Consider the following 24,358-nt stretch of genomic DNA (forward strand, 5'->3'; position numbering starts at 1 on the left):
TATATAGTGGTCACTTTGATACGAAATATTATTCTCACTTACATATCGGGGAAGGTACCACTCCTAAGCTCCCCATCATTTGCAGACTAGGAAAAGGGTCTCCGCTATGGCTACCTTAAGCCTAGTACTGTTTTTTGCTTTCATTGCAGGGATATCGGGTAAGTTTTATCCATTGTGACTATTGTTTTCTTTTTTTCATTACTAATATTTGTATTATTATTATCATTAAGATTATTACTAGTGTTCAAATGTTGTTAGATTTTTACAACTATCAAAAACCTGTTGGCAAGGTATCGATCCCCCATGCAGTCCCTCTAAAAGTATTGATATTTGTTGTAAAGTTGCTCTTTCCTTTCATTTCATCTTACTGCTAAATACCTGACATTGTTCGGTCTTTTTAACTATAGGCTATACGAAAACGCAAGTTTGGTCATTTAAGGAAAACTGAAAGAACATCCCACCCCCCCAAAAAAAAAAAATCGAATCAGCTGACACTTATCGATAAAATTTGAGTGAAATTATTTAAATTAATCCCCGAAATAGCAAGGTTTATATACATCATCTTGTCTCAGCTATTAAGTACCCGAGTACGTATACTCTAAACTCCGTCGCCTTCATGGATTTGTACTGCACAGAAATTTTGAAATCTAGTAGAGATACTCGTCATGAAACTCAAACTTAGATACTTTGTAATCATACTCATAACAAAGGTACAATTCTACTTTGTACTCATACTCATAAGAAAGATACAAATCTACTTTGTACTCATACTCATAACAAAGATACAGATCTTCTTTGTACTCATACGCATAACAAAGGTACAAATCTACTTTGTACTCATACTCATGAGAAGGTACAAATTTATGTTGTACTCATACGCATAACAAAAGTACAAATCTACGTTGTACTCATACTCATAAGCATAGGCGTAGGAGCCGAGGGCTGGGGCCCCCAGCCAACATTTTTTGTGAATTTTCGGGCACTATGCTGGGAAATTTTCGGGCACCTACTGAAAGAAGAATAATTTGCGGTGTTTTTTTCAAATTTTGGGTAAAAATTCAGCAATATGCTGAGAATTTTTCGGGCAACTACTGAAAGAAAAATAATTTGCAATGTGTTTTTCAATTTTTTTGGTGAAAATTCGGCAATATGCTGAGAATTTTTCGGGCACCTACTGAAAGAAGAATAATTTGCAATGTGTTTTTCAATTTTTTGGGTGAAAACTCGGCAATATGCTGAGAATTTTTCGGGCACCTACTGAAAGAAGAATAATTTGCAATGTGTTTTCAAATTTTTGGGTGAAAATTCGGGCAATATGCTGAGAAATTTTCGGGCACATACTGAAAGAAGAATAATTTTCAGTGTGTTTTTTTCAAATTTTTGGGTGAAAATTCGGGCAATATGCTGAGAAATTTTCGGGCACCTACTGAAAGAAGAATAATTTTCAGTGTGTTTTTTTCAATTTTTTGGGGTGAAAATTCGGCAATATGCTGAGAAATTTTCGGGCACCTACTGAAAGAAGAATAAATTGCAGTGTGTTTTTCATTTTTTGGGTGAAAATTCGGGCAATATGCTGAGAATTTTTTGGGCACCAACTGAAAGAAGAATAATTTGCAATGTGTTTTTCAATTTTTTGGGTGAAAATTCGGGCAATATGCTGAGAATTTTTCGGGCACCTACTGAAAGTAAATAAATTTGAGTGTATTTTTTCAATTATTTTAATTTCAACCTGCAACGAGAGGACACAAAATATGTTACACAGATATAAAACAAAATTAGAGTAAAGAGTAACGGGATCAACTGATAATTTGTTGTTTGTATGTGTAGCTACACAATACACATGGGCGTAGGAAGCGGGGGGCTGGGAGCTGGGGGGCTGCAGTCCCCCAACCAAATATTTTTGAAAAAATTCGGGCAATATGCTGAGAATTTTTCGGGCACCTAATGTAAGAAATATAATTTGCAATGTGTTTTGAATGGTTAAACTTATAATATTATTATCATTATCATTATTATTGAAACCGACTTGTCCAATAATTATAACCAATATGGAAGGGTAGTAACATGGCAAATGATTGTATGTTATTGGCAGGCAATGTAATAATCGATGAATGCTTATATGATATGCACTTTAAGATGTTAAACGCGCATTAACATGTTAAACGCGTGCGAAAAATTTTGGTTATATTTTTCGGGCAAGTCGTTACACCCCCCCCCCCCAAATCAAATTGGTCTCCTACGCCTATGACAATACAAATCGCTTGGAATTTATCTTATCAAATTTATATTTTCAAAGTAGTTTTACAGAATTAAAACAGTCAAACGAAGCCTATAGTCAAATAACGGGGAGCGATGATATGGATAAGTGAAGCTTCATACGAGCACCCATTGTAGAATTGGCTTTGAACAAGAACCACAATATAAGAGGCCTGTTAAAAGGGCATTATGAATCTGACATTAATTGAAATAGATGGTTCCAGTGGTATAGGAAGGGTAATAACTTTCTAGATGTTGTGCAAGATTGCGTTTAACATCAGAATGATACTTTCCCTACTAGGGGGATAACATCCTGGATCTTGTCCTGAGTTCTGATCCAAGCAATGTTGTTGATTTGACTGGTCTATGGAAAACTAGGAACTAGCGATCATGATATACAAGCTTTTGAGGTTGTATGCAAGGTTGTAAATTATGTTAGCAATGAAGAAGTCTCTGATTTTTCGAGATCAGATACAGAGGCAATTGAAACTTTACTAAAGGGTACAGATTAGATTAATTTGTTTAGAGATATCAGTGCTTCTCAATCTTGGATTTGTTTAGCTGATAAGTTAAGGTCATAATGGAAAAGCATGTTCCGTGGAAGAATCGTCGTCGTAAAAGCAGTATGCCTTCCTGGATGAATAAGAAAGTAAGGTGTGCAATTAGGCAAAAACGTAAAATGTGGAAGATGTTTAAAACTATAGGAGGACTTATTCTGAATCTCTTTTGGCCAAGTATAAAATTCATCAGCTGAAGGTAGAACGCTTAGTCTCTGATGGAAAATTGAATTTCGAAAATAAAATTGCCTTAAATAGTAAGGATAAACCAAAGGCCTTCTTTTTTATGTCAGGTCAGAAAGTTAAAGATGAGATTGTTTTTCTTAGGGCACCACAGGCAGATATTATAGTTACTGATAGTCAGGATCTTGCAGATCTTTTGAACAACTTTATTGTGTCGGTTTTTACAAGGGAAGATATGAATAGTATTCCTGATTTTATGGGGGAAGTGATGGTCCTAAACTGGATACTGTCTTATTTTCGGAACCGATGAGGTTGTCTTAAAGGAGCTGCTTTGTCTAAATGTATCTAAAGCTTGTGGACCTGATACAATCCATCCGTATTAGCTAAAGACTTTTCTACACCATTTCTGCGTTCCGCTCTCATTGAATGAATGTTATGTTCCTCAAGACTGGATATGTGCTAATCATTACACCAATTTTCAAGAAGGGTGATAAGTCGAAGCCCTGTAAGTATAGGACCGTATAAGTCTCACTAGTTTTGTTTGTAAGGTCATGGAGTCTAGTGTTAAACAGTCTCTGGTCAGTCTCCTTCAGTAGTCAGTCTTTGATCAGAGAGTCTTAAAATGGCTTATGTTATAAAAGGTCTTGTCTCACTAACATTCTTGAGTTTATGGAAGCTGTAACAAGCTCACTAAGTAGACAGAAGTTTGTATATGTTGTGTTCCTGGATTTCCAGAAGGTCTTTGATAAAGTTCCCCACCAGCGTCTTTTACTTATAGGCTGAAGAGTATGGGTGTTAATGGGAGTTTAACTGTCTTGGATTGAGAATTGGCTTGGTAGTAGGAAACAGAGGGTGGTAATTAAAGGATGTGCTTCTTCTTGGCAGGACGCTACTAGTGGTACGCCACAATGGTCTGTTTTTGGGTCCCTTGTTGTTTGTTGCCTATATAAATGACATTGACAGAGATATTTTGTGTACAGCTAAGAATTTTGCTGATGACACCAAACTGTATTCTGAGGTCTCTTCCAAAAAGCGATCCTGAGAAATTTCAAATGGATTTAGATAAGGTTTATTCCTGGTTACAGGGATGGCAAATGTTTTTTTAATATTGATAAATGCAAGGTGATGCATATTGGTAGTAGTAACCAAACGTATACCTACAATCTTAATGGTGAGAAGTTGCAGGGGGTCTTTGTTGAAAGAGACCTAGTTATCTACATTAAATCATCTCTGCAACCTTCTTAACATTGTCGCAAAGAGCATTGCTTAAAGAGGTAATAGGGTTTTAGATATGATCAAGAGGAACTTCAGTTTTCTGAACAAGGACTTAGTTGCTGTATGCAGTATGTTGTGCAGGCATGGAACCCATATTTTGCTACGGATAAGGAAGTACTCGAGGAGGTCCAGAGGAGGGCTACTAGGATGATTAGTTCCGTAAAGGGTGTTCCCTATTATAGGCGGTTACAACTCATGAATCTCACCACACTGGAGCTTGATTCAGGTTTTCAAGATGGTGTGTATGGTTTTCAAAATTTATCTTTAACTGACTTTTCATGTTTGCTAATAGTAGTTGTACCAGAGGTCATTGTCTTACACTCCAAAAGACACAAAGTTTGATTAATATTCTGCATAACTTTGTATTCTAATAGGGTTGTGAATGCTTGGAACGGTTTCCCTGAGAAAGTTGTACTTGCAAGTAGTGTGAATGGGTTTAAGAATGCTTTGGACAAGCACTTGAAGCATTGTTATCGGGTCTTAGTGTTTGTGTCTTCAGTTTTTTCTTCTCTCCTATAGGGTCCCTGATGGGGACTTGAGTGTCCCACCTGATTCTTTTTTCTACTTCACCAAACTAAACTAAGTCAATTGGTTCGTTAGACATTTTTACAAAAGCTTGTCTACTTGAAGTAAGAAAACAATTAATAGCCAATATATATGTGTATGTGTGTTTGTGTGCGTTTGTTTTGCTATCTGACCGAGGACTTGAACAAAAGAATTTCAGGTCCTCGGTTGTGATTTCTAAAGAATCACCACGTCCTTGGAAGAATTCTATTGTATGGGGTATTGTTAAGGTTAGAGTACGTGGATTTGAACAATGGAAAATACAATGGGGTCCTCGGTCTGAATGAAATACAAACATGTGTGTGCGTGCGTGTATGTACTATGCTATGCACTATACTATATGTACCATGCCGTCACATTATATATGCATCACGTTCAAAATATTCTAGTAGGCCTACTATCTGTAGCTCTCTCAGCCACATTTTAAAATGTTACTGATTGGTTTTGGGCTATTAATTTCTTACACGTTGTCATTTACTGTTCTCTCTGTTTTATACCGTAGGTCAACCCACTCCTCTACCATCCATTATTTACTACGATATTGGGACGAGAATCGACAGCACCGATGGAACAACGGTTACTCCTGTTGTAAATTCTGCCGCCGTTAGTAGCAAACGGAAATCTTGTTTTGACGGAACCGACTTCTACTACACCGAAGGGGATTCTGTTTTCAAGAATCCGGATCCTACGGCCATCTATACAGCTCCGGCTGGACGAAGTAAATCACCGACCCCCAGCTCCTTTGTTTTTGTTTTTTACTGTGTGTGTGTGCTTTCTTTCCAATCTTTCTAATGAGATTGATGTCGTTTCTATGTACGAGTTTGTGTATAATTCCGCAATTCTTCCTGAAAGATTAGTAAAAGTGTATATAAATTGATGTCTGTGTGAAACGTTTTGAAATGATGATGGTGATAATGATGATGATGATGATGATGATGATGATGATGATGATGATGATGATGATGATGATGATGATGATGATGATGATGATGATGATGATGATGATGATGATGATGATGATGATGATGATGATGATGATGATGATGATGATGATAATGATAATGATGATAATGTAGTGCACATGAAAATGTTATTATGTGCATGGTTACTTCATACATTGCAAAACGTGTCTCTTTTTTCTTTTTTGAACGTGCTAAGTATTTATGAATCATCACATTTCCGGTCATGTTTGTGGTAATGTGTTATGGTATTGACTGAAATTGTTTACTTATGGCACACGGTAGATACTGTGACAATGTAAATGAATACATGGAGAAACGTTTCGAAAACGGACACTGTTTTATAAAAGCAAAAAAAAGTCTTTCTATTTAATATAAAATTTTAATTAAAAATGTATAAGTTTAATTTTTCTGCCTCCCTTTCTCATCTCTCTCTCCCTCTTTCCCTTTCAACGCATCAGCTCTCAAATCGATTGCGTGTCGCTGCAACTTGTTAGCGGTGAGCCTTTCTGACGACTCCGACAATACTTTCGTAACCATAATAACGACGAATCCAGTCGAAGATGTCATAGATCTAACTTTAGGAGTAGAGGGCAGGGCTAGCATTGAATTCTCGACAGATAGCGAATGGTAAGTTGTGGTTGTGATGATTTATCAACGGTAAAACGCTAACCTTCGATACTTGTGATTCATTTTGCTATAAGTCGTGAAATGCGATATGCTTTATTAAGCTTACTATACATTTACTCTGATTGCCTCACTCTTCTCCAATCTATCTATATATCTACCTATCTATCTATTCCTAACGAAATAATAAAACAATCAGCAGATTTTGTGATTGATTATACTTGATTCTTCCCAAGTGCCATGGACACTCCTGATACTTCATTTTAATGCGATCCTCGGTTTTGAAGTTGCAATTTAACTTTTCGGAAATCCTCTTACTGGGATTCGCTCCTGAGTTACCATGTGGAAATTTGCATAATTCGCAGGTGTTCAACTTAGTATTGAAACTTATTTCTGGACTATTCAATTACATGATAACATGCGTATTATGAATGATACTTTAATATTTCTCTGCTTAAACAGTTACTTCATAGTATGCACTATCTTAAAAACACGAATCTATGACTGTAATAGCCTCGCCGGGGCTCCAATCATTACGGAGGATATTACTCTGCAGAGAGCACCTCGATGCATAGCAAGTTACCAAGAAAGTGTAACAGGTAAGCATATATTTTGGCCGGTCAGGTATCGATCCGAGGGCAGGTCAATAACTATAGGTTTCTACTGCCACCGTCACAATGGGGTGTGAACTCCAAACGCTGTTGATACCTATTTTTGGGAATTTTCGAAAATACAAAGTGAACTAGAACTTAATTTGCTTGCAAATACGCAGTATTGTAGTGCACGAAGAGTGCTTGCAGTATTAGGAAGAACTTTTTGGTTGTTCATGGTGTTTTTGTTTTTTTTTGGGGGGGGGGTGGACAACACATCATAGAGAATATTTATGTAGGTACCTAGAAAGTGAGAGATAAGGGCAAGAATATGAATTAATATTTAGTATGTATGCCTATGTGCCGCTTGAAATGTACACTTTTTCTCAGTTATGTGTGTTACTTAAATGACATTGGGCACATTCATATGTGAGTGAATGGATGGGAAGGGTATACATATTCATTACCAAAGTATGCACTCCCAGCCCCTTCCCCCCCCCCTCTTTTTCATCTCCTCACCAACCCCCTTCTCGATACATTCTACTCCTCTCTTTGTTTGCAATCAGATAATGAAATGGATTAATTCTTTAACAAGACATAACATCTATGGCGGGCCATCAGTCTCAAATCGTGGGAGATCGACTTATACCGATTTAAATCGACATACCCCAATTTCCTTCGACTTATACCAGTTTCCAGCAGCTTAAATTGACTTCTACCGATTGAAATCGACATATACCAGTTTAATTCTACATATCATCTATTTAAATCGACATATACCAGTTTCATTCTACATATCATCGATTTAAATCGACATATACCAGTTTAATTCTACATATCATCGATTTAAATCGACATATACCAATTTAATTCGATGATAAGTAAAATAAATCGGTATATGTCAATTTAAATCGACATATACCAATTTAAATCGATGATATGTAAAATAAACCGATGATATGTCCATTTAAATCGACATCTACCAGTTTAAATCGATGATATGTCGAATTTAATCGGTAGAAGTCAGTTTCCGTGGACTTATACCAGTTTCTAGCAACTCAAATGGACATGTACCTATTTAAATCGACATATCATCGATTTAGCTCATTAACATACTCCAAATCCCGATTTCGGTGATGATTGACATGTGAAGATACATCACGTGCAAACACCTCCTGACAAGGCGGGCGAATAATTAAATAGTTCCAAAATTACAAAGCTAGCAAGCTAGCAAAGGTGTTCATCATGATTATGTCAATGGTAATTATGAACAAATCGATTTAAATTGGTACATGTCGATTTAAATCGGTATATGTCGTTTTAAACTGGTATAAGTCGATTTAAATTGGTATATGTCGATTTAAATTGATGATATGTCGAATTAAACTGGTATATGTCGATTTAAATAGACGATATGTAGAATTAAACTGGTATATGTCGATTTCAATCGGTAGAAGTCAATTTAAGCTGCTGGAAACTGGTATAAGTCGAAGGAAATTGGTATATGTGAATTTAAATCAAAATAATAAAAAATAAATAAGCAAAATAAATAAATTAAAATAATATATATATATATATATATAGACATATATATATATATATATATATATATATATATATTTATGTGTGTGTGGTTTCTTTCTTTTTTCTCATTACAGACGTTTACATATTTGTCACATTTGACACTCAAACAAATGCCCAACTATTATACTGGAATGGCGCAGGTACAATAACAGTGTCTTCTATATCAGTATTTACGGGCCAGGGTCTCGCGCCGCAGGCTGCACGAGTCAGTTGTGTTGATGTTGCGGATGACTACGTTTATTTCCTGATCGCTACCGATGTAGACGACGATAATACACAATATGAATTATCCAGGTACCCGGTAGCACCTTGGTTAGATGGTTCACAAAGTGAACGAGATGGCATAGCACCGTTGGAAACGGGAAGCGACGGTATCATCGATGGTGACGTAAATGGATTGTCTGTGTGTGGCTCAGCCTGTATAGCTGCTTGTGGTACGTTATCTATTATTGCTTAGAGCGGTAGTTCCTAACCTTGGGGTAATATACGCCCGGGTGGGGGTAATGATCAGATGTTTTGAAGGGGTGGGAGATAGACGGTTGGGGATGGGGTAAGGTCACTGCTTCTGACAGAAAAAAACAATGAACGTAGAAATTGGAGTGAGCGCCATTGATTTATGACTGTTTGTATTTTGGTTTTTGAATTACGAAATATATATAAACTGCTATTGTGCGACTTTTGGCGAACGAAATACCATGCAAATAAGTGCAACCTTCCGATTGATTTCGTCCAAAGCACGATGTTACTTGTGTGCCATGAAGTGAAGTGTACTGTTAACTTACTAAAAGTTAATACACTACTACAAGAGGAAACTAAAATGAACCGTTTTTCCAACCATGTTAGTTATGGCCGTTTCATAATGATAGGACATACGTGGGTATGTACAGGAAAGGGTAGAACAGGAAAGAGATATCCCTGTGGCTAGCAATGCCAAGAATGGTAGCGAACCACTGTGGTAGGCACGATCATTATGACAAATCCTTGGTAAATCATAAACTGGCAACAAATTGAACTTACGCTACCAACGAGCAAACGCGTTAAGATAAAGCCATGGGTCCAATTGTTTTGTCATTTCGAAATTCCAAGTATTAATTTCAAGTACCGGTTACGTTTGCGAAGTATGGTTACCTGTAGTCGTGATGACGACGTACTCTTAATGTGTACGATTATGTTAGTTCCATCAAATCGTCACAGGAATATGTCCAAAGCCTTAATACAAGAAAGTGATGTTAGAAATAAATTAAATCAAATCAAGTCAGATGGCCGAAAATTTCTACATATAGATCTGTTCTACCGGGTAGATTTTCTTATCGTGCATAAGAAGCCGAGATGATAACAAAAAAAAAACACTTCTTAGTTGGTTCCACGTTTTAAGGAGAGTTTATCCATAAAGGTTTTACATTTTTAGTTATCGTATGCGGCGACATGTCACTATTGTGGAGACAGGAACATACAATGACATAACTTCTACTGATCTTGTTAAACAACTGACTTAGACGGAGTTATTGGCGCGTCGTCTAAATTTGTTTCTTTTATCTTTTCTTGTTTCTCTTTTAAGAAGGTTTTCTTTCTAAGAAACCTTACTGTTAAAGTCCTAATGCAGGTTTGCTGATGAATTTCGGAAAAAAAAAACACTCCAAAGTTGATTCAAATTTTCTCATTCTGAATGCACACTGACCTGGTAGTTTTAATGGAGAAAATGCTGTCGCAATCGAAAGAAAGAAATTTATATTCTGGTGCCCTTATGGCACGAGCGATTTACCCTTATGGCGCGAGCGATTTAGCGTAAAATCACTGCTGACTGCCCATGACAGCATGTTCATTACACAAATGTAAACGAAATAGTCTAGACATGCGGCCCGATCAAGATTTTAATGCAGTCCTATCAACCACTTTTTACAATTCTACGGAGGAAACGTCTGAAAACACTTTTTTATTCATTGCAATGGAAGGAAATGACACAATTTCGCAAGCTACTTCGGTAAGACCGAGAGAAAGGTATTATTCAAGAGAACGGATCTAAGACAGGATAGCCACGAAAGTGAAAGTAGTCCTAGGCCTCACGGTCGTAACAAACAAAGAAAATGATTGGCGCATGATCTGTTGGGCGGGGCTTGCAAATTGTGATTGAAGTTTGTAAAATCAAAGGACTCGTAAAAAATTGGCGAGGTTTATTCAGTTCAAAATTTTTAACGACAGATAACTCAATTAAAATAATGGATATTGATATGAAAATTGCATAAAACGTTGTGATTTTCAATGAGAATTTAGTGCAGTAAAGCTGGAAAAGGTCGAAGGTTCAATTTGGTAGACAAGTACGGTACTGAGAATTTAAGCAATTTAATGTAAAATCCATACCTTGCATATTATCGTTGTTCAGATGAATCTGACTAACGACGAACTGACGTTTCGATGTTAACGTTCTGATTCCAGGCTCAGTAAAGGCGATGATATGCATTTACGTGTAACCGAGCTGCAATTTAGAAGGGAATTGATACGATTCCTTTGAAGGTGGCGTACGGTTTGGTAGTATACCACTTTTTGTCGTAGCACATGTCCAAATATCGTTTATTGGATAGATGACTTTTGAGTTTCATAGATGTTCACAGAAGGGGAACAAGATGTGTCATCGTGCGTTCCACTCACAGCAACAATGGGACATTTAAAAGTCGCATGTGTGTATACCTTCAAAATACTGCTACCGTGTAACGCGTCAAATGCTATTAAAATATGGCAAAGATGAATTTCTAGGACTCTACAAAATCTACATATCATGTTAATAAAGTCTTTTCATATTTTTTGTCTCCTCCATGGCGATGTAAATATTTCTGTTACTATTAGAAACCACATGCGAATGCGCTACAGGCTGTGGCTTCTGTTTCGACGATGCGGGCGGTGATACATGTCAATGCGAGAACTCAGCAACACCGAACTGTGCTGATCCCGACCTTGAAGGCGAATGTCGGGGTAAGTATATACAGTCCTAGCTATTGTTGAAGGATGACCTTTAAGGCCCGGTCACACTACAGCGATATTTTATCGGAATACGGTCCGATTTTTCCGATTGTAGGCCAAAGAGTGAGGTTTGTGGAAGTGAATGTAATGAATGCAGTGGAATATTCGAATACCTACTCCAAATCTGAGGGGTTCTGGAACGGACTACAATCTGAAGTGACGTCACATCGAAATACGATAAAAATCGGAAGAGAAATCGGATAGCTATCCGATAAAAGGAAACGGAGTCAATGTGAAAAGTTAGGAGAGGGCTATTCCACATCGGAGTGGCTCAACAGATAGCAAATCAGGTCCTTTATCACTGTGGCTAGAAGACCCGAACGAAAAACTGGCTGTTTCGATTCCTCCGGAAAAATCGGGTAGTATTCCGATAAAAGATCGGTATAGTGTGACCGGGCCTTTAGGCACAACGTTGACATCCTTCTTATTAACCAAGACCATTACAAAGTACTACTACTAACACTACTACTAACACTACTACTTTGAATTTCTTGCAATGACCCTTCCATGAAACTGAAGCATATTAATTAAAGCGGCTGGCCTACTCAGTCTTACGCAAATCAGGAAACTGACACCGATTCAACACAAAATAAATCAGGATAATATTGGCTATAGGGACTCGGTAACATGTTAACAAACAGTTATATATATATATATATATATATATATATATATATATATATATATATATATATATATATATATATATATATATATATATGAAAATCTAATGAGTTGGAAAAACAAGAACAGTGAAAAAACTTCTACCCTCCACCGGGATTCGAACCCGGGCCTCCCGCTTTGTACGCGGATACCCTAACCAACTAGGCTATGGACGCTATAAATAATTATATGTATATACATATATATATATATATATATATATATATATATATATATATATATATATATATATATATATATATATATATATATATATATATATATATATATATATATATATATATATATATATGCAATGGAGGTAAACGACAAAGGCAAATGAATATATATAAATGAAAATCGTAATGAGTTGGAAAATCAAGAACAGTGAAAAAACTTTCAGCCTCCACCGGGATTCGAACCACCGGGATTCGAACCACGGGCCTCCCGCGGACACCCTAACCACTAGGCTATGGCTCGAAAATCATTTTCGAGTTGGATAGCATCACGTTTGATCTCTAGAGTAGGGCAAAATATGTCACCAAAAACAGAACTAGTATTGTTCGATATAGGTGACAAACGCCTACAGTGGAATTACGATCTTCCTTACCGGTTTCGAACCTCTGGACATACAATCAGCGTCCATAGCCTAGTGGTTAGGGTGTCCGCGTACAGAGCGGGAGGCCCGTGGTTCGAATCCCGGTGTCCGCTGAAAGTTTTTTCACTGTTCTTGATTTTCCAACTCATTACGATTTTCACATATATATATATATATAAATATATATATATAGATAGATATATATATATATATATAGATAGTTATATATATATATATATATATATTAATGTTCGCTTATTCGTATTTTACATTCAAACCAATATGCATATCATGGAAGGATCTTATTATTTCCCAATATTGATTTTCCATCTTTACTTTTTTCCTTCGTCTTTGAACAAAACAGACCCAATACCACGTATCGATGCCTGCTGCTTGGTTAAAAACCCTCTTGCACTGCGACGAAGTGGAGGTAGTGTAGATGTGGTGGGTGTTACAACAGAGGCAGGAACCATCGATGTTGGCAGAGCGGCGCGTACAGGACGATGGCTTAAACTCCCCATGCACACTGTAATAAGCAATACTGCCACGGCACCTTATTATGAAGGTTTCTCTGCGGCTGTGCCACCGCAAGCAAGAGGGAGACGCTTCGGTGTTTACCGAGCTGAGTTTGTACCAGATGATGAGAGTCTACTGGAAGAGTCGATACCATGCATTGCAACCGAAAACAGTGGTATGTGTTATGAGTATTAACGATCAAGTTGCTATGTTGTTCCTGTAAAAATAAAGGAATGGACCATATATATATATATATATATATATATATACATATACATATATATATATATATATATATATATATATATATATATATATATATATATATATATATATATATATATATATATATATACATATATATATATATATATATATATACATACATATATCTTGATATATATATATATATATACATATATCTTGATATATATATATATATATATATATATATATATATATATATATATATATATATATATATATATATATATATATATAATACATGGCATTAAAGGTTTGTGATAATTGTCAATAAGCAAAAGTCATAAATTTGCGATTAGTATCCGTTGTTATTTTTCGTTTGTTTTCTTCCTTGAAGGATTCGTCAACACACTTTATACATACACCATTAGTCGAGACCAAAGCGTATCCCTCGGAGCTGAGTTTCTTGAAGACGGACTGGATAGATTTGAACCATCTCTCAGATGGCGTTGCACAACCTTCGACGCAATGGGTAATCCAAACGCTCCTGTGCCAGTCCCATCATGCGATGGGAGCCTAGTCTGTACATTGTCTGGTAGCGGACTAACCGATAGTATCTATGAAGTTTATCGTCCAGGGAGAGAGAAGCGGACATGGCATCCACTCTTTTATCTCTTTGTTAGAAGTAAGTTCCTACAAAATGTCGGTATGTTATGGTTTCTGATATTCTTATTGACCCCTTCCCAACACCAACCACATCCCCTGCCTGACCCTTTCCCACCACCCTTTCGCCCAGTTTGTACAGTTGTTGCCAGTGGCGTAGGAAGTTACTTTTGAGTGGGGGGGCTGAAGACTGATGGCCGGCCTGGGGGAGGGGTCTAAGGGGAGGGGTGTCCCCCTCCCCTTTGGATTTTTTTTTTGTATTTCCAGGTGGCCTCAGATGCAATTTGGTGCAATATAGCACACTTCAACACCCACTCCATTTTGTAAATAATTTTGCATTTTCACCTGGCCTTAGATGCAATTTGGTGCTCCAAATAAGATTTTTTCCTCATTTGGAAATGAAAAAGGGGTTTTCTGACTTGCGGAGCGGTGGGGGGGGGGGGGGGAGGCGGAATGATACTTCCGCCACTCCATATTTTTCACTGGGGGCTGGCTCCCCCAGCCCCCCGGTTCCTACGCCCTTGGTTGTTGCCGAGGATAAACAATGGCTGGATATTTGTCACAAAGGTGGATACGTCATATAAGCAAAGCCGTTTTTCATACAGTTAAAGCCTACGACTTTTTAAGTTTCCGTGAGAACACAGCCAAGACCCACCCATCTAGATAGTGCAGCGCTGTAATGATTGATCAGGTCCACACATATTATGTGCTCTAGATCCATAGGCGTAGGAGGCGGGGGGCTGGGGGCTGCAGCCCCCCCCCCCCACAACCATATTTTTGGGTGAAAATTCGGGCAATATGCTGAGAATTTTTCGGGCACCAACTGGAAGAATAATAATTTGCAGAGTGTTTTTCATTTTTTTGGTGAAAATTTGGGCAATATGCTGAGAATTTTTCAGGCATCTACCAGTGGCGGAGCGTCCATACAGTCAGAGGGGCGGATGCACCCCTGACGGACTCAAATGGACTGCTGGCGCCCTTTTCAGCTTTCCACCAGTTTATTTTTTATTCGCGATTATTGACTTTTTTATTGCGCTCTCAAATACCTATTGACATTTGTCACATTTTGTTGGTGCAATTTTAGGACAAATGGCGATGAAACCTATTTATTCTTCGTTTATCTGCAAATTAGCAAGGCCTGGAAAGTTTCATTTCCGGCGATCTAGGAAGTATCTTTACTCAAAAAATGTCTGTACGCTTCGCGCCAACTTGTGGTGGCGCTCCGCTTAGATAGTGTCGAAAGCGCCCCTGCAGACCATTCTCTCCCCCCTGACCAATACCCCTAGCTCCGCCACTGGCACCTACTGAAAGAAGAAGAATTTGTAATGTTTTTTTCAATGGTTAAACTTATATTATTATCATTCTCATTATTGTTGTAACGACTTCCCCAATAATTATAACCAATATGGAAGGGTAATAACACGGAAAATGATTGTACGTTATTGGCATGTGATGTAATAACCGAAGAATGCCTATATGATATGCACATTAACATGTGAAACGCGCGCGGAGCGCGGGGAAAAAAATTTGGTTATATTTTTCGGGCAAGTTGTTGTCCCCCCCCCCCCCCCCCCCACAAATCAAATGAGTCTCCTACGCCTATGTCTAGATTTCTTATCGTTTTTAGAGTTTCAATGTACACCAATACCACAAAACGCCTGTCTGATTTACATCCATGCAGATTGTGACGATGGATTTTTTTGTGATGGCGACAGTTTCCCTTGTCCACCGTGTCAATACGGTGTTTGTGATGACGTCAACGGACTTTGTAATTGCTACCCAGGATTTACTGGAGATGAATGCGACGAGGGTAAGAGCCTCTTATCCAAATTTGATAAGACGTACATTGTTGTAATAACCAAACATTAGAATGCTGTCCGTTATTTTTATCCTTCGAGTATCTTTTAGCCAACCACTTGTTCCCACAGAATAATAACCTTTCATAGTTTAGGTTTGTGCAGAAACCAAAAGTAACCGGTTCATAATGAACTTTGCTGAAACCTAATATGGAAATAAGTCCATTAGTTAAACGTTGCTTTTCTATATATGTGATGTATAAATAACAGAGTTTCCTTCTTGCTAATTGTTTTATTAGGTTCTTCATAAAAGTATAAGTTAATTCCTTGAAACATGAACAAGTAACTGATAAGGTTGATTAATTACAATCTTATTTATTGGTATTTGAAGGAACAATGGATGTAGGTTTTCAGACATTATTACAAAAACGTAAGAAGTTATTTTTTAGCAATAAACCGTCAGTTGCCAATTATATTACTGTATTAAAAGGAAACTTGTCTGACTATATTAATCTTATTTTAATCTTAGACTGTATTGATTGGGAACCGATTGATTGATAGAATGATTGAATAATTGATGGATTGTTTGATGGATAGCAGGATGAATTTATGGATTAATAGTTGGATGGATGTGTGGATGGGTTGGATAAATTCACAGCTCGGTTGATTGATGGATGGATGGATTAATTGAATGATCGATGAATTGAATGATATATCACTTGATTCTTTGTGCTATCACTGGACAGATGGATGTCTTGATGGATTGACTGCAGTGTGAATGAAAGTGTTTGATAGATTTGACTATTTAATTGATGGATGGATGATGGATGGATACATTTCTGGATTGATTGACAGCTGGGTGGCTTGAATGATTGACTGCGATTAATTTACTACACTTTATTTATGATTGATTGAACGATCGATATGTTGTTTGATTGGTTGAAGGATTCAATTGATTGACAGATGGTTTGATTGATTTACTGCAGTTATTTGAATGCACTTGATTGATGGATGGATGTAGGATTTGATGGATTGACTGACTGATGGATCGATTGATTGACTGACGAATTTGTTTGCTTCTTTGGTTATTGCTTTCTGTCTATGTTATCAAACCGTGTTCATCGTTGTGTTATTCATGACATTCAATATCCCTTTCCTATTTTCTTCCTACTGTTTAGCTTGCGATGAAGGCGTAATCGGAAAAGACTGTTCATACGCGTGCAGTGATGTATTTCCAATGAGTGATTGCAGTAACATTTTGATCTGTAACCCCGGCAAGGTCGGGTGTAAATGTTATCCAGGATTACAAGCTCCTGATTGCATTACCCGTAAGTTTTAACATCTTATAAAGCAGAGACCGGAGCGGTGCATACAAATATGTCATGCCCGCACCCCCAATGTGTCACCCCCCCCCCCCCAATGTGTCACCCCCACCACGTATACCGGTACTATATCGTTGGGGCTTTTTCTTTCTTTCTTAGAGGGTAACATCATATTTTAAAGAAAATGCAAGGCGCATTACACTATTTCCCTTGTCAACGATAACCTGTCAAACATAGAAACAGTCCTTCCACATGGTAGCAGCTAAACAGCGCCCTGACAGTTGATCTCAAAAGTCCCCACCTTTGCACCTGGGTGAAGAGAGGCAATGGAGATAAAGTGCGTCGCCCAAGGGCACAACGTAATGATCTGGCCAGGACTCGAACCTGCAAACCTTAGATCACAAATCGACTGCGTCAACCACTTCACACAACACTCCCTCAAATACCTCCTTCATACGACTCCTGCTTCACCATAATATGATTTTTTTCCTGATGTATAGTAATGATAATACATTGCAGGAGGTTGAAACCAAATCATGAAAGACATCGTTGTATAATAATGCTAGGTACTCAGACAAATTCGATCGACATTATATCTGTCATATTTGTTTTTGTGTACAACATAACGATTCGCTTAATGGTATATGCGTCTGAACCAACTTGTACCCAAAATTCTCGGTCGTTATAGGTATCACAATACACTTATTATGAAAAGTAGGATGGGATATACGAAAAACACTACCATCTCAAATGACAAAATAAGTGCAGTCTAATACCGATACTGTTTGTTGTTTGGGTATTTATTTTTGGTATTTATTTCTTTTTACATCAAACAAAGAAATTTTGTACATTGTGAGACAGTGTTACTCTACAGAACTGTAAATAGAAACACTACAGATAACAGAGATTTCACCCTTGTTTCATATCGTTTTCCTTTTAGCTTGTGAAGAAGGATTTTGGGGTTCTAATTGCCAGAGTACTTGTACTGCTCCTTGCAATCCCCGTACGGGACAGCCAATTGTATAGTCGCCATCTTCAGGGTAAGACTTCTACATTTTGTTTCGCATACATGGTTGTTTTCGACAGATCAAGTGCGATTTCCACTTCGACAGTGTATGCATGGTTACTATGATCTCCTGCATCACTGCTACGTCACTGGTCATAAATCCTATCTAGATCGTGGTAAGGATATGTACGTCAATCACTGGTTACAGACTCCGGATCAGTGATGCAGCAGGACTACGTCTATATCAATCTTGTATTATTCGATTGGTAGAAACGGATTAGGAGACAGAAGGTTTAACCGTTATTGTTGGTCTATATATGTGTCATAAAGAACTTTCCTAAACAGCTAATCATGTTAATTCCACGTGGGAGGAAACACAGGTTTCATGTTCATTTAGACACAAGGCTTGCAAACTTGAGCAAGTCTAAATATGACATCATGAAGCCACACGTGCGCCATTTTCGAAAGTATTGAAGCTGTTCACATGGCCTAATGATGGATTAGATTTTATTGCCAATAATCTAGAGAGCCAAATGCTTGAGGTCCAATAGTGGCATTTTGACATCAAAGATTTACAAAGCTGCCAAAACACGATGATTTTAAAATCTAGGGCTTTGTCATCTCTGGATAATAAGATTATTATCTGTTTTTTGGGGGTAAGTTGTTCATCGCTAAGATTTTTACCATATTTATTAATGATGACAGTATGCTTTGTTAATTTAAACACTTTGATAACAATATCTCACGAATGGGATATTAGTTAATATACAATGAATATATAATTGAAATCGTTAGAATATATTGTTGGGCTATACGTTCCACAAGTTGATACCTTTATGACAAGGTTGAATTTGCCGTTTTACTCAATATTCTTGTTATGTACACATTCACCAACTTTTTTTTTCTCTCTCCACCTCTCTCTCTCTCTCTCTTCCCCTCTCCCCCCCCCCCCCACCACTCTCCACCTCACCTCTCTCTCTCTGTATCAGAGCGAGGACGGTTAAAAAGACGTACGAAACAGGAAAAGAGGAAAGACAACGACTATGACTGGCGGTTCAACCAAATCGTCAGATTTTGATTTTACTATTTTGTATTCCATTTGATTGGTGACTAATTGATGATGGTCCAAATTGTATCGGATTTTTTGTTATGCAAATCTGATCAAACGTTTTCCTTCATTTAATTCAATTCGGTTTCTTGGTTTTTTATTGTTTTTATTTCTTTATCGTTCTTTGGTTCTTGCTTATAGGAATAATATGTTTTGCATTTACAACGTCTTGTCTATTTACAGTTTTACCTAATTATTACTTATGACGTAATAATTGCGTTTTAACATAACGGATAGCAATTCTTTACAAAGACCTGGCAGATTTTGGAAGAATAGCTTTATTTCGCAACTCTATGCCTCCTTTAAGGCATGCAATTGACGACAAAGCATAACAATGCATATACATTTAAGTATTTGAAAACAAGCATTTATATTTTGGTGGCTGGTTTTATTCTTAAATTGACAATAATCATACGAGCAGCAATGAATTAATTCTCATTCGTTTATTTTCTTTTCCACTTGCCTTCATTATGTGAACGAAATTTATAACTTGCTCCTTTGCCCTCACAAATAAAAAACATTTGCCTTAACTAACAACAACATTTTTTCCACGTTTAAGTTATGCATTACTAAAGGTATCCCCTGATGGCTGGCTGAAATGAAATTTGTCTGCATCTGAACTTCAACACTGCATCCTCATAGTATTAGTGTGACGAACATGTGGTTTCTTCGAATTTCATAACACTTTCTGAATGAATCTGCATGGCAGCAGCAAAGTCAACAATGTTATATGGACAATTGAGGTGAAAATGCATTGGTTTCAATCATACACATACACACCCACCCACGCATGTTTGTATTACATTCAAACCGAGGACCCCATTGTATTTTCCATTGTTCAAATCCACATACCCTAACCCTAACAATACCCCATACAATAGAATTCTTCCGAGGACGTGGTGATTCTTTAGAAATCACAACCGAGAACCTGAAATTCTTTTGTTCAAGTCCTCGGTCAGATAGCAAACCAAACGCACACGCACGCACATGTTTGTATTACATTCAGACCGAGGACCCCATTGTATACTAAAAATCCATGTACCGTAACATTAACAATACCCCCATACAATAGATTTCTTCCGAGGACGTGGTGATTCTTTAGAAATCACAACCGAGGACCTGAAATTCTTTTGTTCAAGTCCTCGGTCAGATAGCAAAACAAACGCACACACATACACGCATACACACGCAGTCATGACGGCATAGATTCCTTCGGCTACAGCCAAGGAATCAAAAAAGTAAACGGCCATTTTCAATAACTTTGTCAAAGTGCAAACAACTTTTATAAATTCTCAAATTGCATAACGATTGAATCAATATCTTTTCTCATGCGCACTACACTTTTCACTTCAAGCTGGTCGCGATTGTCACTGCAGTACAACAATGCAAACAAGATGTAGGAAGAGAAATAAATGCCAAACTAAAAAATATATATAAAACAAAATGGAATGCAAAAAAATATCGACCGATATTCTCTATGGATGACTCTACCGAGAGAACGGATCCACATTCAATGATAAATTATTGCAAATTAGTAACAAAATACAAAAGAATAACAAAATGAAAAGCTTAAAAAAAGATTTAAAAAAATAACCAAATCAAACTGCGCTTGTCCACTTTGATGAGAAAAGCAGATGGCAAAACGTGTTTATTTACTTTCTCCTCTTTGCTGTGGACGGTTTCAATATCTTGATAACTATGAAATGAAAAAAAAAACAGACGAACATCTGGGAACGGATACAGTTTACCTCTTACGGATGACTTTCGATGACGCGTAAGAGATACTGCCCTTCCCACCCCTGCTCCCCCTCCCTCTGCACCCTACCCCACTCAAATCTAGGATAAAGAATATCAGCCGAAAGGGTATCGAATAGGGTATATGCATCACCATGCATGAGAATGTTATAGTGGGTGCAGTGAATGTGACTGAAGGATGTAACATACGAAAGGAGTTAACATTTATTTCCATGATAACCAGAAAAAGGTTTTCTTTGTTGGTCCTCATTTTGGGTTTCAATATGGGATACGTTTGTTTAGCGATAGGAGAAAACGAACATTGATTCTTAAACTTTATTTCACTTGCGGACTCTTACCTCTCAGTAATTGGAAAACCTTTTGCTCCCACCCCCCCCCCCCCCATTCCCCCACAAACTGGCTATAGATGAACACTTTGCAATAAATGTTGTTGTTAAAGCCTACAGCTTTGCACCTTAAGGACTCATTCTTCACCCCCCCCCCCCCCCGGTTATATACCACAGTACTGCATTGGCATAAAGAATACACCTTCACGATTATATTATGAGACTACCAGTAACACATTGTTAGTCTTTATACATAGTCTTAATTCACTTATAAGGATGGACAATCATAATCTTCTCCTCCTAATAATAAAGTAAAACATATTGATGTGAAATAAAGTCTATAGAAGTCTTCATATTCTCCTAGTCTATTGCACCATGAGCCTAGATATAAGGAGTGGCTCTCAATATTACACACCCCATATATCTCCACCTGCTACACTGTTAGATTACTAGCAATACAAATGATGACTGTGTCATGTGCCTGTTCAGACCTTTCGTGTCCTGATACTGCCACCAAAATAAATCTGAATGTTTGTAAGAAACTGATGATATATTTGAATATATTCTCATAGTAAAAAATAACATCATTACTTAGCATTGATAATAAAGGTGTTAACCACCAATCATCAAAATGAATTATGTTTAACATTAGCTACTTAAATTATTTAAATACAACCTATGCTCTTGAATTCTCTAAATTGAACTTAACAGATCTTAACTATACTGACCATAACTAATAATTACTAAACTTAACCATGTTTTCTTATCAATTTTTAGTTTTTAATAATCCTTTTGTAACTTTATCTCAAATGAAAGACCAACCTGTTGTATATATTAACTGTAAAGCAAAAAAAAAAAATTTTAATTATAATAACTTTATGCATAAACACTTCATGTTTCTTTTGGACCTTACGTTTCATGCAATTTTTCAGAACAAAGTGGAGAAAGTAAAATAGTATGATACTGCCACAGATTAAATCTGCCCTCTGTACAAAGCATGCAGTTGAATGTTTCCTAATGAAGAGCCGAACATCATACCAACTACACATACACAAACGATACCTGATGGGCCATAATCCTACACTGGCTTATCTTGTTCACAAAATTTTCACAATTGTTGACTTAAATTTATTAAATATTTCACTTAGCTTATTTTAATATGACCTATCACTGCTCTTGAATGTATTTAAATAAATATCTTTCCATTAAAATCAACTTGTGCATAGCAAAGACATTTGTGGCTAAGAGTGAAATTCAAGCAAATGACCCAAGCATTTTGCAAATTCTGTACACTACCCAAGTGAGCTATGGAGCCCTTAGTTGGTGGCAAATCCCTATATAGCCATTTCTTTGGTTGGGGGTAGGGCACCAGTCAGAAGCCATCGTCCCGCACAATACCATACAATGGGGAACGGCACCTCCATTTCATTCGAAACAAACTACAGATAATAGAAAAAATAAATCAGAATAACTGATCATAAGAATAATAACCACTTATTATAGGCACATCGCTTGTAAACTTTGGCAGTAAAGAATCTAAAACATTTTGGCTCATAGAGAATGTTTTAAGGGAACATGTATGTCCCTTTCTGCTTTATATATATATTAATATGTACATGAATAATCATTGCGGCTTCATTGTGACCCAGTTGCATAATTATTTTATAGTTTAACGACAATGTTGAACATCTGCAACAGCTGCTAGTATACAGGCCATGTCTTCACATTATTTGTAATTTCACAAGTGTTTTGTAACATGCTAAACTTTGCAAAACTGTGGTAAGTTTGCCAATAAACATCAAAGCACAATTATATTGAGGATTTCAAAGACTCTTAGCTAATAAGACATATCTTAATGACCACAGTTTGCGTTTCTTTGACCTAGCATACTGTGGGGTACAACACAGAATCACTTTAAAGAGAAAAATTCTGATTTCAATAACAAAACCAATTTGTTAAAACACAAATTTATGAAGAGAAAGTTTAACAAACTAATGGCTCAAGATAATGATGCAGTTGCAAGGTGACCTGAAGGTAAATGACCAGTATACATGTCGTCATGGTTACCACAGTTAAACTATAAGATTCAAGGTGATGTGACAGAAGTTATTCGGCCTACTGTCCGCAGAAAAGCCTCTGACATTTGGTAGAATAATAGTGGTATCGGTAAACCAAGCCATGTTGTAAAATACCTGGATTTTATCTAGAAACTGAGAGAGGAATTGACAGAAATCCAGCAACATGAATATTCATTAATACAGAAGAGTGTCACAAAAGCTATGCAAATATTTTCTTTGTTGGAGTGATTGTATCAGAAGCAGATGCTTTTTAAGTAATCATTTTCATAGTCCTAGACAATTTCCATGGCAACAGGATTGGCTGTTGCAGTACAACAAGATTCAAGACATATTACCCACAATTCCTCACTCTGGTTAAACCATCCAAATCATGGCTTCTTGTACTTTAGGATGGAAGAATGGCCAAACAAGCTATGGTAAAAATTGGAGATTATAGATGCAGAGGTAGGACTGGTGGTCTCAACTACTCGTTTGATACTCTAACAGATAAAGAGGTAGTGCTTGTGAAGGGTGAAAGATGACATATTCTTGTTGCCTCGTCCGAACCGAGGATGAGGTCTCTTCATTGACCGGTAGTCTGCCTTGAGTCTAAACAGAAAATAAAAGCATCAGTTAGGCCAGGTTTAAGGTAGAATCTATCACAATGATCAATATCAAACACTGAGTTGTATTGTCATTAGGTAGGGGGGGGGGGGGAGGGGATGGGTCCATAG

General features: G+C 37.1%; 2 protein-coding genes across 2 annotated transcripts in view; one reads left to right on the forward strand and one right to left on the reverse strand.

Moving 5' to 3' along the window:
- Positions 1–19,914, forward strand: LOC139954641 (uncharacterized). Its single transcript, XM_071954535.1, has 12 exons — positions 1–158; positions 5,338–5,553; positions 6,256–6,424; positions 6,884–7,020; positions 8,670–9,029; positions 11,437–11,562; positions 13,236–13,562; positions 13,989–14,276; positions 15,936–16,064; positions 17,229–17,378; positions 18,313–18,412; positions 19,368–19,914. Exons 1-11 carry the CDS (start codon positions 107–109, stop codon positions 18,396–18,398), a joined length of 2,040 nt encoding a protein of 679 aa, XP_071810636.1. The 5' UTR covers positions 1–106; the 3' UTR covers positions 18,399–18,412; positions 19,368–19,914.
- LOC139954630 (uncharacterized) overlaps positions 19,913–24,358 on the reverse strand; it is a 16,989-nt gene continuing 12,543 nt past the window's right edge. Inside the window, exon 15 of the mRNA XM_071954527.1 lies at positions 19,913–24,233. Within this exon, the coding sequence (XP_071810628.1) occupies positions 24,105–24,233 (129 nt within the window). The 3' untranslated portion in view covers positions 19,913–24,104. The remainder of the gene's footprint in view (positions 24,234–24,358) is intronic.

Source organism: Apostichopus japonicus, chromosome 2, assembly GCF_037975245.1.
Source record: "Apostichopus japonicus isolate 1M-3 chromosome 2, ASM3797524v1, whole genome shotgun sequence".
NCBI lineage: Eukaryota > Metazoa > Echinodermata > Holothuroidea > Aspidochirotida > Stichopodidae > Apostichopus > Apostichopus japonicus.

What these genes read in the sequence shown, in the direction of transcription:
- LOC139954641 (XM_071954535.1), top strand. Translation starts at nt 107, where the DNA reads ATGGCTACCTTAAGCCTAGTACTGTTTTTTGCTTTCATTGCAGGGATA. An exon ending in TTTCATTGCAGGGATATCGG is followed by an intron (nt 159 to 5,337) that starts GTAAGTTTTATC and finishes TTTATACCGTAG; the next exon opens with GTCAACCCACTCCTCTACCA. An exon ending in TTACCAAGAAAGTGTAACAG is followed by an intron (nt 7,021 to 8,669) that starts GTAAGCATATAT and finishes TTCTCATTACAG; the next exon opens with ACGTTTACATATTTGTCACA.